The sequence below is a fragment of the Melozone crissalis genome, unplaced genomic scaffold, assembly GCF_028551555.1.
Source record: "Melozone crissalis strain CALT ecotype California unplaced genomic scaffold, PUWL_Pcris_2 ptg000014l_1, whole genome shotgun sequence".
NCBI classification, from domain to species: domain Eukaryota; kingdom Metazoa; phylum Chordata; class Aves; order Passeriformes; family Passerellidae; genus Melozone; species Melozone crissalis.
The window spans coordinates 14,110,455-14,123,790 of NW_026535792.1; the positions used below are offsets into that span (position 1 = coordinate 14,110,455).

Sequence of the window (13,336 nt, forward strand, 5' to 3'; positions counted from 1 at the left end):
TTCTTAAAACAGGACACCAGCAGTTGGCAGGTCACACAATGAACTGGCTGCAGCTCTGGATAAAGATCCCTGATCTGTGTTTTCACACTCCCTTTCTCCAGCTTTTCAGCTGTACTGTTTTAAATAAGCACGGAAGGTCAGCCAGCACTGGTAATTCAGCTAAAACAGAGCAGTCTTTTATGATTTTCTTCTAATTCAAGTTCCTTGTTGTGTTTGCAATTTCACATTTTTCATACTCCAGATTATCTGTACAAGTTAAATTTTATTAGATTTGCACCCTTCTGAAAAAGAACAAACTGAAAATCACGACAGCTTTCTACAAAACCTATTTTCAGGGTTAGCATACCTCCTCCTCAAGGCAAAATACAACTAGAATAAGTTATATCTACATTAATTTCTCATTCCCACATTAGTAGATCAACATCTTTGCTAAAAATGAACAGTGAAATGAACATACATCCTCCACTACACAAATCATACAGTAAAGAACTCACCAGTGTTTCTTGGAAATCTGATTTGTCGTTGATGTCATCCACTTTGTAGGAGCCAGAGAGACTCAGATAGTAATAGTAGTCCATACTGGTAATGCCAAGGCTGCTTTTTTGTTCTGAGGAGGCCCCTTCAATTAGCTGCAGAATAAAAACCCCCAAATTAGGGATCACCCAACAATCTCCAGCAGATAATGAGCAGGTCAGAAACAGGGACTGAGCCTGGAATTACTGGGAGAGATATGGCTGGTGCTGTGCCAGGGATGTACCCTTCGTACCTTCTGGTAATTGCTTAACCAAAAGACCAGGCTCTCCATTCCATTCCCACAAATGGTTTAGTTCTAACTTCACAACTAATAAATAGCTAAAAATGTGACTGCCTTGAATGCCTTCCATAATCATTACCTCATTTAGAATAGGCAAAATGGGTTTTCCACCCAGAATGTGTTCCCTAAATCCTTAGCAGGGATGTGTTTTCCACACCTGCTGCAAGGCAGGCACAGCTGACAGCACATTCAGAAAGCTGTGCTCTCTGTGCATCACCTGTGGCTCTCCTCAGACCTGTGCAAAGGCTCTGCAGCCATGCACAGACATGGAAGGAACAAACATCAAAACAGAGCTGTCAAAACCCCACAATCTCTTAACCCTTGAGTCAAACAACCTCTCCAGGCCACAGGAAAAGCAGCAGGACAGGACAAATTGTACATAAACCTCAGAAAAGGAGAACACACAGCTCCTGGAGCAATTCCAGCACCAATTCAGCTTTCCCTCCTGGCAATGGCACTTCAACTTACAACTTACAAGCTCACTTACAAAGCTCTGGCTTGGCCCTAGTTTTGTAGAGCTTAATCAGCAGCACTCCAGCAGGTGAGGACCATGCACATCAAAGACCACTGAAGGCTGGCAAAGTCTTTTCAAACACAAAAACTGCGGATACTTGGACAATTCAACAAAGTGTTATCATAAATATCTCAGAAAAATAAACTGACAATCAGATTTCTCTGTCACAGGAAGTATAGGCCAATAGAGATATATATAAACTGGCCTCTCTCTCTATATATATAGGCCAGTTTAAATAGAAAACTGCTGAAAAGTTCTCATTTTCTATTATATTCTCTTAGACTTTTCCAGATGGGAACTCACAATGAGTTTCCAAGCAAGGCTTTGAAATACTGCAACATTGTGTTCTGAAAGGCAGCCAGGCAGGTCTGTGGCAGATGGTTTCTCACCATGCTGCTGAGCTTCCCAGCAGAGACCAGGTTACCTCTGCAGTGTGCACTCAAATCTCACTGCTTTGAGAACAACTATTCAATCAAAAGGAGAAACGGGTCCTAGATACTTTACATAACTCAGAAAGGACTTAGACACTTCTGACCTGGTAAAAAATGTGAAAACTTCTCTCTCCAGGATTCCTCATTACAACTCGAGATTTTTCCAGTAGGAAGTTGGAGATTTTCCCTCCATCTGGTTCTCCACCTGGGCTAAACTGTATTTCAAAGTATTTCCCCTGCAATAAATAATTCAAGCTGTTAAATGATTAGTAAATGCAAATTCTAAATTATGCACTTATTCCAAGCAAGGTTACAAGGGTATTTCATCTTTATGGATACCTCAAGGTACAACCTAAGCTTACACTCTTGAACCACCATATTTTCTGCATTTACACAGGTCAACATTAACACATCCCATGTTAATGCAAATGTAGAGAGGAAATCAGTGGCTTCTCTTCACTGCTGAGACTCTTGCTCAGTATAAAGGAAACCATGAGGCTCACCTAAACAGCAGGTCAGTTCAACAGATTTACAACCAACAGCAAACTGTTCTGCCTGGAAGCAAAGCAAGGCCACAATCTCCTGCTTTCAGGGAGACATTATTAGCCAAGTTAGTTGTGTTCATGTTGAACACATCTCACATTGTTAAAGCCTATGTGTAACTTTTTCAAATGGAAGCTCTGGTGTGCAATTTAGTGAGCAGTCACTTCATGAGATTACCTTGACCCTTCTGGAATGACAGACTGAAGGTAATTCCTTCCTACTGCCTGTATAATATTAGTAAAGGCTGCAGCCTTGGTACTTCAAAAACTATACCCAGTACATAGAGAGAAAGAAATGCAGGGGAAAAAACAGCTATACAGAAGCTATACAGAAGCCTCTGATATCCACCGTGGTTTAAAACACACTTTATATCTTTTTCTATCTTTATATCTTATTCAGATTTACCTCACCTGTAGTAAATTGATAGTATACCCCTGAACACTGTCTCTGTAACAGCAAACAAGAGTAAAGTCATCTCAAAGGTAGAGGGACTTACAAATCTGCTGGAGTTGTTGTTCCGTACAGTTTTTGCGTTCCCAAAGGCCTCCAGTAAAGGGTTGGATTGTAGAATAATATCTTTAACATGCTAAAATTTTAGGAAATGAAAGAAATGCAAATTCAGAAACAGACATTTTTAAAGTTCTTACAGATTTTCTAAAAAAAACCCCCATAAATTATATATTAAAAAGGCAAGAAATCCTGCATCTGTAAAAAATTCTCTCGATCATAAGGAATAGAATCCAACAGTTTTTCTTCTAGAGCTTTTAGTTCCTATTTTTGAGGAAAATCTTACAGAATTAAACAAAATGCCTGAGGCTAAAACCTGGTTCTTCTGTGCATTGTTCTGCCAAAACAACACAGCTGATAAACTGATCTGTTTTTTCCCATCATCTTAATCTTAAACCACACTTACACATGAGCATTTAATTTTTGGGGGGGGGGGTTTGGAACCACAACCAATGAAGTCAGAGTAGCATGAAATTTAGGAATCTGCCAGTGCTTAAGCAATCTGTTCTGGGATCACTGATCATGATACTGATCACTTATGCTTCAGTATTACTGTGTATCAACTCACCTGTACTTTAGGACCACCTCCTGAAATTTTGGAGATATAACTCATGATATATTTGGCAGCTACAGTCTTTCCAGCACCACTTTCCCCACTATAGAAAAAGAAATACAAAAATGAACATGTTAGTTTTTAAGTAACTCTACAGTGGGGTAATTTGAAGTTCATTTTGTCCAACCAAGGTGAAGTACCTTAATTAAAAACAGCACATTCAGACTGAGTAACCTGGTAGTACAGACTGTGATGCAGTGTGGTAGCATGGTACTGGGATATGTTTGAATACACCATCCTGCATGGACACCAGAACCTCAGTGAGACTCCAAGGTCAGAAAAGCACACACACTGAGAAACATCTACTTAAACCAAGATACTCAAAAGAGAGTTAAAGACTCCATTCCCATCTATATTTATGGGGATTTCAGGTCTTGACACAAAAACTAATTTGAAAATCTGAGCTGTGCATGCCATGCCAGACACCTAATTCATTTCAGTAGTTTTTTGTTTTAGGTGTTCCTGAACAAAATAATGAGGCATTATTAATCACATCCTGAATGACGGAAGAACTGCCTTCCTGCTCCTATGCCTCTTGACACAGGGTACAAGAAGTCTTACTATCCCATACTAGCTCTCACAATTCCTTCCTTCCTTCCTTTATAACATTTCACTTCAATGGTGAATGGTGTTTACACCAGCAGCAGCTTTGCCTTCTTGCAATCAGTAAGTTTCTCAAGAGAGAAAGAAGACTGGCATGGCAGGCAATCCAAACTCCCTGCACTTCATCCCTTAAAGCTTCTTCCCTTCATCTCAACAAAATTCCTCCAGACTTTGTAGGCCTTGGTGCAAGTCAGCTCTGACATTAATGCATTTCCTGTGATCAGGACAACTACACCAAAGCAAAAAGGACAACACACAGATGTTGGGTCGACACCACAAGAAGAGCTAAAATAGCTTTCTCTTTGGTGAAAAGCTGTGCTATCTTTAAACTTCTGAACAATTTCAGTGAATGTTGTTGACTCTTCCATCCTGCGCCCACTTGTTCCTGGATATGGATCAAATGCACATCTTTTCCTGCACAAACTTCAGCTGCATCTGCCAAAGAAACATCAGCATGTCCTGTACAGGAAAGGGACTCACTGAGAACAACTCAGACCTCTTTATCAGCATGACTAATAGGCACATTTTTAAAGGTTTCATTCTGGAAAAACTCCCCAAACCGCCAAGCTGCAAATGTGATTTTACATCTTTAAAGCTTCCAAACAATACAGAAATACTGAAAGGCTCTTTTAAATTATTTTCCCAGAAATGTTTTCATGCTTTTGTCTTCTCTTGACTACAGTTTTATAGATCAAACTGAAAACTTGAAAGGGTGAAAAAGTACTTACTGAGCATCCATCTGTGGAGCACAGACCACGATTATTATTATTCTTCTGAGTCACCTTTTCCTAACAACCAAGAAAGCCTGTATTATGCATATCTACTACATTCACAGGGACAGACTTTGATGAATGGCAAACTGCTTTTAGAAGTTCAAATCATGAATAGTTCAATAATTAAAATAACATTTCTTCAAAATCTGCTGGCAGTAAATTTGTTCTTCCTGTTGTAAAACCAGACAAACCAACTGAACCTGAATCATACTCTAAGCTTACAAATTGCATGATGAATACAGGGGAGAATCCAAGGCCAAACATTGAATAAATCTGATCAGGTATTATTTATCACACAGTAAAAATATAACATGTTTCTATAAGCTTTTCTTCACTGCATCCATTATCCTTCTCCTCCTTGCTCAAATGAAGTGTGGCTTGTATTTCTTATTCCATAGTGTCAGCCACAGAACTGCCCTGGAGCAACAAAGCTCTGTTTTATTGTTAGTGGTACTGGAAAGTGGTCCTTTCTAGTAAATTAACTTGGCCAAAAGATTGCCTGCCAGAGTTTCTTTAGATTTATGCATGCATACACTGTTTTTCAGTTTTAGGTTTTTATTGATCAAAGACCAGCAAATTGCTCCAATTAAACTAGAATAAAACAAGAAGATGCATTATTTATGAACCTAAGTAGCTTTATCTGATGGGATGGTATCCTGCCCCCACTAAAGCTCAGGTATTCAAATGGAACAGGGAAATTGTGCCATTCCTGCCAAATGCTTCTCATGCAGCTGCTTCATATAAATCTTACTGCTCTGATGCTATTAACACTATTTTAAGAAGATGTAAGAATCATCTAACTTGGTAGTTTGAAGTATGTTGGAAGTATGGAGGTTTTTAGAGCTTGAAAAAATTCTTAAATTGGCTTAAAGTGGACTGTGTGTGTGACAATTTTCTCAGAGACTTTTCTTGCTAAAAATAAAACTAGCACATAATCTCAATCACTAACAAAAATTATAATGCTTTGAAAGATATAGTTTCTTCTAGCATTATTTACCACTTCAGGAAAATGACATTTTCTTCCACAAAGTCAATTAATACTTAGCTGAAATCAGAATAAGACTACAAACAGAGAAGGAAATGTTTTTTGCTCCTTGCTTCCTTCCCAGAGGAAACAATCAGTAATTAGAGAAGCAAGATCCAATACACAGCATCATCCTTCTCTCTAAAATTAATTTTCTGAGTGACATTTAATATGGTATCCATGGCTGTAGAACAATACAAGTGATGCTTATCTACATTGCAAGGACAATGTAGAAATTTTAATACCAAACATTTATAAAGAACTCCTGGATCTGCCAGTAAAGAACACTGTATATGTAAAATACTCTGATGTGTTTGGATAAGTTTTCTAGTTTGTTTATACAGAAAATTTACTTTCTGTAATTATGTTCAGAGAAAACTCAGTAGCATGATTTCAGTGAAATATTTTTCCCTTCTGAATCAGAGCTTAAACCTAACTTTTCTTACAGTGTTAGACTTATGTTTCTACCACTTCCTCATTAAAATTTAGCCATATTTCCAGTCAGGTTCTCTCCAGAATGATCAGTCATTTAAGTGTTCTGGAAAGCTGAGATATAGAAGCTGACTAGAAATCTCACACTGAATTTTGAACTTCATTAGACTTAAGATAGACATGAGCTGTTCACTAAAAGCAGTTCAGGTAGCAAATTATCTTTTTATTAACTCCTATTTGTAGTACATAAGATGTATTGCCTTTTCAGATATGAAGTCATTATACACTGCTTTCCTGGACTCAAATGTTGCCACACAAATGGCAAATGCAAACTAAAACTACAAACAAGAAAAACTGCTTTAAAGCAATGGCAACATCTCCTGGCAGGGATCACAGAACCAAAGTGAAAACACAGACCTCAGCTCTATAGAAAGGTAAAACCTTAACACCCTGAAGAAATGCATTTATTGCTATATGATAGAAAAATACTAATCATAACCTCCATTCTCTCAATTAAAGTGACAGCCCAAAAGGAATTAAAGGCACAAGAGACAATTCTCCATAATTAAAATCTTGACTGGACAACTCTTTGCTGACAGTCTGAAAGGGCCACACAGGGCAGAAATGCCAAGAGTCTCTTTAATTGCCACCGATGAGCTTAGTTCAAGAAAGGTCTAAATTAAATATAATGCCTCAGTAAAACATAAACTGAATGAGAAAAAAAGCCCAGTGTGGCTGTGTTACCCCTGTGAGTGAACTTCTCTGCACTCCTGCCCAGGCACACAGACCTGGGGCCACTGCTCTCTCTTCCCACCTCAGCACACCCTGCTCCTGGACTCAGCCATGAATCACCTCATTGTTTATTTACTCTGCAGCAGCCATGCAAAGCAGCTCAGCTGGGATTAGACATGGGCACATGTAACTTTCTTAACACATATGCAAATATGTTGGAATTACTCAGCTAATGAAAAAGCCTTCCCTGGCCTTGGAAAGGTTGTTTGGTAACAGTTTTTCTTTTAAAATTAGTATTATCATATGAAAAGAGGTTCTTTTTGCTTGCAATCCATTCAGCATCTCAGAGAATTGCATTTTCTTTCAGATTTGCTTTTCCAGTTCATTCACTGACTTTTGAAGAGGATGAGTTCTGCTATCAGTGTCTAAAAGCATTTGGAATTAATGTCCAGGTAAATGGGGCTCTGCCTACTTTAGAGACCCTCTTCACTTGCCTGGAAACACCGATCTAGTCTGTGGGATGCATGTCCCCTCCCAGGTTTGCAGGCAGATGCCACAGGTGCCCAAAGCACACGGTTGGAGGGCACAGCAGTGCGCACCTGCCCCTTCCCCACCACCCTTCTGGCTTCACATGTAACAGCAGCCAGACTTTGCCTTTGTGATCTGGCTGTGAACAGGGCCAGTCTACACCTTATTTCTTACCTTCTGTCTTTGCAGGAAAATCTCCTACTTTGACATGGAAAAACCTGACTAAATTTTACCTGGTTCTGTTCCCTGTTCTACCAGGAATTTTCAGTGGAGTCACTCCAAATTCAGACTAGTTATGAAGCAGAGATGCAAGAAGCACCTCACTATAACCATATTATCATCACTCATCTTCCACAGGACAATTTTTCACAGAAAAACCACGTTTCACTGAACACAAAGGTTCATTTGGAACTGCTTATGCTCAGCAACTTCTGTGGCAATGACAACAGACAGCTGTGTCTCAGTTTTTTGAGAATCACCAGTTTAGGGGCAGAAATGGTAAACCCCGGGCAGCTACTATGTGAAACTGATGGAGTGGAAGCAGACTCTAAGTTAGGCAGAACATTCATTCCAGTCAAGAGCTGCAGCATCCTGGGCTGCCGTTCTGCAGCAGTTTCAGTGCCTTCTGGTCCCCACAATAAAACATAAAGCAAGCAAACTCCAAACTTCAAGAAACTTCCTCCCAAAGCCAGCCCTGGCTGTTAGAAATAGTGATGACATTAAATCAGAAAATACAAGCAGTATCCAAACAGTTTAAATCAAATGTGGTCCGAAAGATTAAAATAGCAACCAAACAATATGAATTTAATGAGCAGCTGAGTTACTTGATTTATTATTTATGAAAAGAATTTTTAAGTGTCCTAAAAAATCAAAAACCATAATGAAAGCTACTTGTAAGTCTAGTCCACAGTTTCTACAGTGTTGTAATAAAAACATCAAAGGAAAAATAAATGTGTATGCAGAAAAAAAGTCTCTGAAATGTCCCTTGCAAACATGATCCTTCTTGTTTCAGTTTTGCACTAGATTTCAGTTAACACCTGCAGACTTTGAATAGGCTGTGCACACACAGAGAAGTTTCACTCTGCACATACGAAATGTACATTCCTAAGAGCATTCAAGTACATCATCACCCAGTGTTCAAGTACAAGAACTCTCATGTAAAATTAAAGCTCTAAGTTTGTATCTCAGATCTGCATCTCAGAACTCTCTCAATGTGACTCTGCATGCATTGCATTGTGGGGCGTAGCACAGGATCAAAAAATAGGGTTTTTATTCACAATCCACAACAGCTCAAGGATTTTCACTATAAATTTAGCTTCATGTGAAACATCCCACTCTCTGGGATGTTACTTTATGCCAAAAGCAAAATCCCAATTTTACCCATTCCTAACAGGTCTCAATTTGACTGCATGTGTCTAATAAACTTCAGCACAGCAAAAAGTATCAGTTCCCCAAAGAGAAAGACTGAGCTCAGAGAACAATTTAGCCATCCCAGTGAAGGCAGGAGAGCTCTGGGCTTTTTGTTTCCTTTACCCCAGGGGCCCAGGAGCAGGGAGGCCCTCCTTGGATCCAGCAAACTGCTTGGCCTTCCCAGGTGTAAAATGCCTGCACAGCCCTGGGACACTCACACTGCTCTGGGGACGGGTAAAGGGCAGCTCCAGGGGCTCTGCCCTGCACCCCAGCAGCCCTGTCAGGAGGGACAGAGGCTCCCAGCTCCAGGATCCTGCAGTTCTTGCTCCCCACACGTTTTCTTTTATCATACACCACCTATAAAACCCACAGATGAGAACAAAGCAGAACTCTGGTCCCAAAATTCACTTTGACTGTCACTTAAATAATGCCTGTCATTTAAAAAAGTTTAGTAAGAATTCTACAGTGAATTCCATGGCTTAATAATTAAAAAGATTAATAGTGAAGACAAAATTAATTTCCCAGTATCTCTCGCCTTTTGTCTCTGAGTGAATGCAAGTAGAATTCCAAAAGGAACAAAAGACCATGATAAATGCAGTCCATGTGGGATTGCTGGATTTAACAGGATCTGGTTGTACAGCTGTTAATCCAGCCCCCTCATGCAGTCATTCAAGCTGTTGTAATTCTGGCATTGGACAAGAAGCTGGCTGTGTGACTAAGAGATTTCTTGTGGTTAAGTTGTCATCAGGATTTTACTGGAAAACAAAAAGGAGGGTCAGAAAATTCTGGCTACCCCAGAAAATCCCAAAATGTGGATGTGGACAGAAGCTTTTTCATGATATAATAAACTTTTCTGCTTCATCAAGTTAAAACACTAGAAGAAGATCAAATCCTTTTTACCCATCTTTTTCTTACCTAATAATGACACACTGGTTTTCTCTGTCAATAATCATGTTTCTGTACATGCTGTCTGCAAGAGCATAAATATGTGGTGGGTTTTCATACTGTGCCTAGGAGGGGAAATAAAGAATAATTTTTCAAGGCAGCATAAAAAAATGCAGAAAGACCAAAATAAGTTTGTATTTAAACTGGAAGAGTTATTTCTCTGGAAAAAATAATTCCAAATAGCACTTTATAGTGAATTTTCCCCAAAAATTCTTTGGTACATTTAATAAAAACAAACTAAAGTCTCTAGACTTTGCCAGTGAAGTTTCTCCAATCTATAATTTTCTCCTAGAAATACCCTGTTCTAAAAGTGGCTTCTGCTGGAAATGTATTACTTGTCCAAAGGACACACACAATTTCAGCCTATCCCACCAGCAGTCATGTGCTACCAATGCTTTCCCCAGCAGCACTCAGAGCCTGGTGCCTCAGGTCCCATTTTCATTTTGGGCCACCCAAACCCAACAGCTGCCCTGAGTGGACACACCCAACTCAGACAGGAACTTGAATTTAAGTCCCTAATGCGTCTGTGCTAACTCACTCTTCAAGCTGTATTTTCAAAAGTGGCATCTAATTTTGGCACCTCACTTTTTTTATTGTTCTCGTCCAGTTAGAGAGTTCTGAAATCACAGTCTCCAAATCCACTAATGGCCATTTTGTGCATATGACAGCTTAAAAACTGCCTTTGCAGGAGCAGAGACGTGTCAAGGAGTGATACCTAATATGGATTAGAGCTAATCAATGCAAGTATTTTCTTGAAATGCTGATCTTGCATGGCAGGGAGTTCAATCTGAATACTCAGTCTATGGCAATGACCATCTGCCAAGTTCTCCCAGGCCAGCACAATGCTAGCAAACCCAGAAACAAACTCTTCCCAGAGTTAAACTGTACAGGATAATGATTTCCAAGCCCCTGATTGCTGCACAATATTTTAGACTGCTTTACTTACTGCTCCTTGGTACATTTCAATTTCCTTTTCCCCAAAATATGGCATTTGCTTGAAAGGATTCACAGAGATGAGTACAGAGCCAATGTATGTCTGCATTCAAAAGAAGTTAAGGTAATAGCAGTTTCATAAACTATCATCTTCCTATTAACAACAAAGAACTTTTCCATCTATTACATAATACTTCAAATAATAGTAAAAACCACCACAGCTTACAACTATTGTTAATAAAAATTAAATTAGCAGGCTTACAAGAATATAAACATACCATTCAATTGGAATATTTTTGTATTATCTTATTTTAGAATAACCTAAGTACAGAACCATGTATTAAAGGCCAAAACATGACACACCTTGAATAAAAATACAGAAAGGAAATGGCACATTTGAGCTGGTTTTACTCCTTTGTAACTGAAGAGCTCATATTGTCAGTATTAGAAAATATTGGTTTGACCTTTGCAGAATACAGTGTAGTGACACATTCTGATCTCACAGGACAGTGCTGAGCAAGCAGAGCTGGATGGAAATGGCCACTGCTGAGCTAAATGAGACAATTACTCAGCTGCATGCACTGGGGTGCTGGGGAGATCGGGTAATTCAGTCTGTGCTGCTATTTTATGAGTGAAACTATTAACAGTCCCTCAGAGTCCTCTGCTGAAGGCTGCCTTGTACCACCACACTCAATTTCAAGCCATTATTAGATTTTCTGCAACATTTTTAATACAATATTTCATCATTCTGCATTCAGCTGCACATGCTCTGCATTTCAAATACTTGACAAACCTTTGGAACAACAGCTGCAGTGTACACACAGGAAGCACCTGACAGTAATTCACAGGTATCACTATATAACTGGGAGTTAGCAATGAGCCCACACCTGTGGGTCCAAAATGTTCTACTGCAGGTTTCAATAACAATCTGAATTGTTCACAGGCAAACTTGCTATCTAAGCTTTCTGTGCAAAGTAGGAAAATTAACACATCAATCCTGCTGGACTGTCCTATGTAGGAATCTCCTACTGTGGTGCCAAAAGGTAACATGTTAGAGAAGAACTATAACTCAATGAACATAATTTCTGTAATATTAATTTGCAATGCTTTCTTCATACATTTTTAATTTAATTCAAAATGAGTGACAACATCTGGGTCACGGATATAACAGATCAATTACTCATTGTGTCAGTACAAACACTTGAAGTGACAGTTTTCTGTTGGTAAACAATACTAGCATTTTCTGGGATGATTCTGTCATCTCTGTACAATGTAGCACTGAGAAATGTTCATTCATGGGTGGACACAGAAACAATTCAAATATTCAAGAGATGATCTTCATCTTTGAATGAAAAGCCTTCACAGAACTGCAAAAGGATTCTTTCTCCCTGCATAAGGGAGGTCTGATCCCTCAATGTGACCACCAGTCCCCTGGGAAAACACTCTTATTCTGTCTTCAGTAGAAAGATCATCTCTATGTGAAAATCTCACTATTTTCATGAAAAAGAAAAAGCAAAAATCTTTCTTCTGCACAGGGCACTGAAGTCTCTGCACACACTGCAAGGAACTTGCAGCACTCCACAGACCAACAGCACTCATGGTCCTACCAGGAAGGGTTCTACAGCTTGTCCCTGTACCACAGTCTGGCAAATACTGTGCAACTTCATCCTGCTCCTATAAAGCAATTTCAATAATAGTGTGGTACTTCAACAGAGGGTCCAAACCCATGTTCACACATGGATTAGAAACCTCTGCAGTTCCTGATGGAAACAACTGCAACATGAACTTTCCTCTATCAGTCCCTGCTAAATTGAGCTGCTGCACAGCCCTTGACCATCTGTCAAGAATATATGGAAACAGCCAGATCTTATATTTCCTCCTCTTTCTGCTAAAATATGTTGAGCTCTTCAAGGAAACTATTCTCCAGATACAACTAGGAAGTATGAAAACCTGGCTAAAGTAGAAGGAACAGCACAACTTTCTAGTACATCATCACTGACTAGAATTTACCAAATTCATTACTGCAGCTCATGTTACATTGCAAAAGCTGAAAATGAAATAGTGAATATTCTTATCTTAAGGAATTGCTTTCATGTGAATTTTTTTTTAAAAAGCAAGCCTTGGGTATTCAAGTCTTTTCTTCCTGTAAGGTTGCATGTTCTAGTATTTAAATTTTCACATTTTCATTAATCATAGAAAAAAAATTAAGTGAGAACACTGAAGATTTACAGATGTTGACAAATTCACCTGTTTCCATCATCCCATGATTCACAGTATTAACAATTCTAGAAGTTGTTGTAAACAGGGCTATGTGACAGAAGAAATGCAATTCTGAAAGCATTATAATTTTGGAAGTATAGAAGACAACATATCAATAAATGTACACACACTTTACACCTATCATTCTTGCTCTTAGAAGTATCATTACCTCAGGAGGCTTCAGGGGGCATGTCAACGTGTAAATATAGAGAGGTACAATCTTCAACATATTACAAAGAGTACCTTAAAATAATTTTTGCCATTTTATTTTCAAC

At 39.0% G+C, this 13,336-nt stretch overlaps 1 protein-coding gene across 1 annotated transcript in view; it reads right to left on the minus strand.

Annotated features, from left to right (window-relative positions):
• MYO1E (myosin IE) overlaps positions 1–13,336 on the minus strand; it is a 76,489-nt gene that overhangs the window by 32,422 nt on the left and 30,731 nt on the right. Inside the window, 6 exon segments of the mRNA XM_054272948.1 lie at positions 495–629; positions 1,864–1,995; positions 2,799–2,888; positions 3,378–3,465; positions 9,840–9,934; positions 10,816–10,905. Of these exon segments, the coding sequence (XP_054128923.1) occupies positions 495–629; positions 1,864–1,995; positions 2,799–2,888; positions 3,378–3,465; positions 9,840–9,934; positions 10,816–10,905 (630 nt within the window).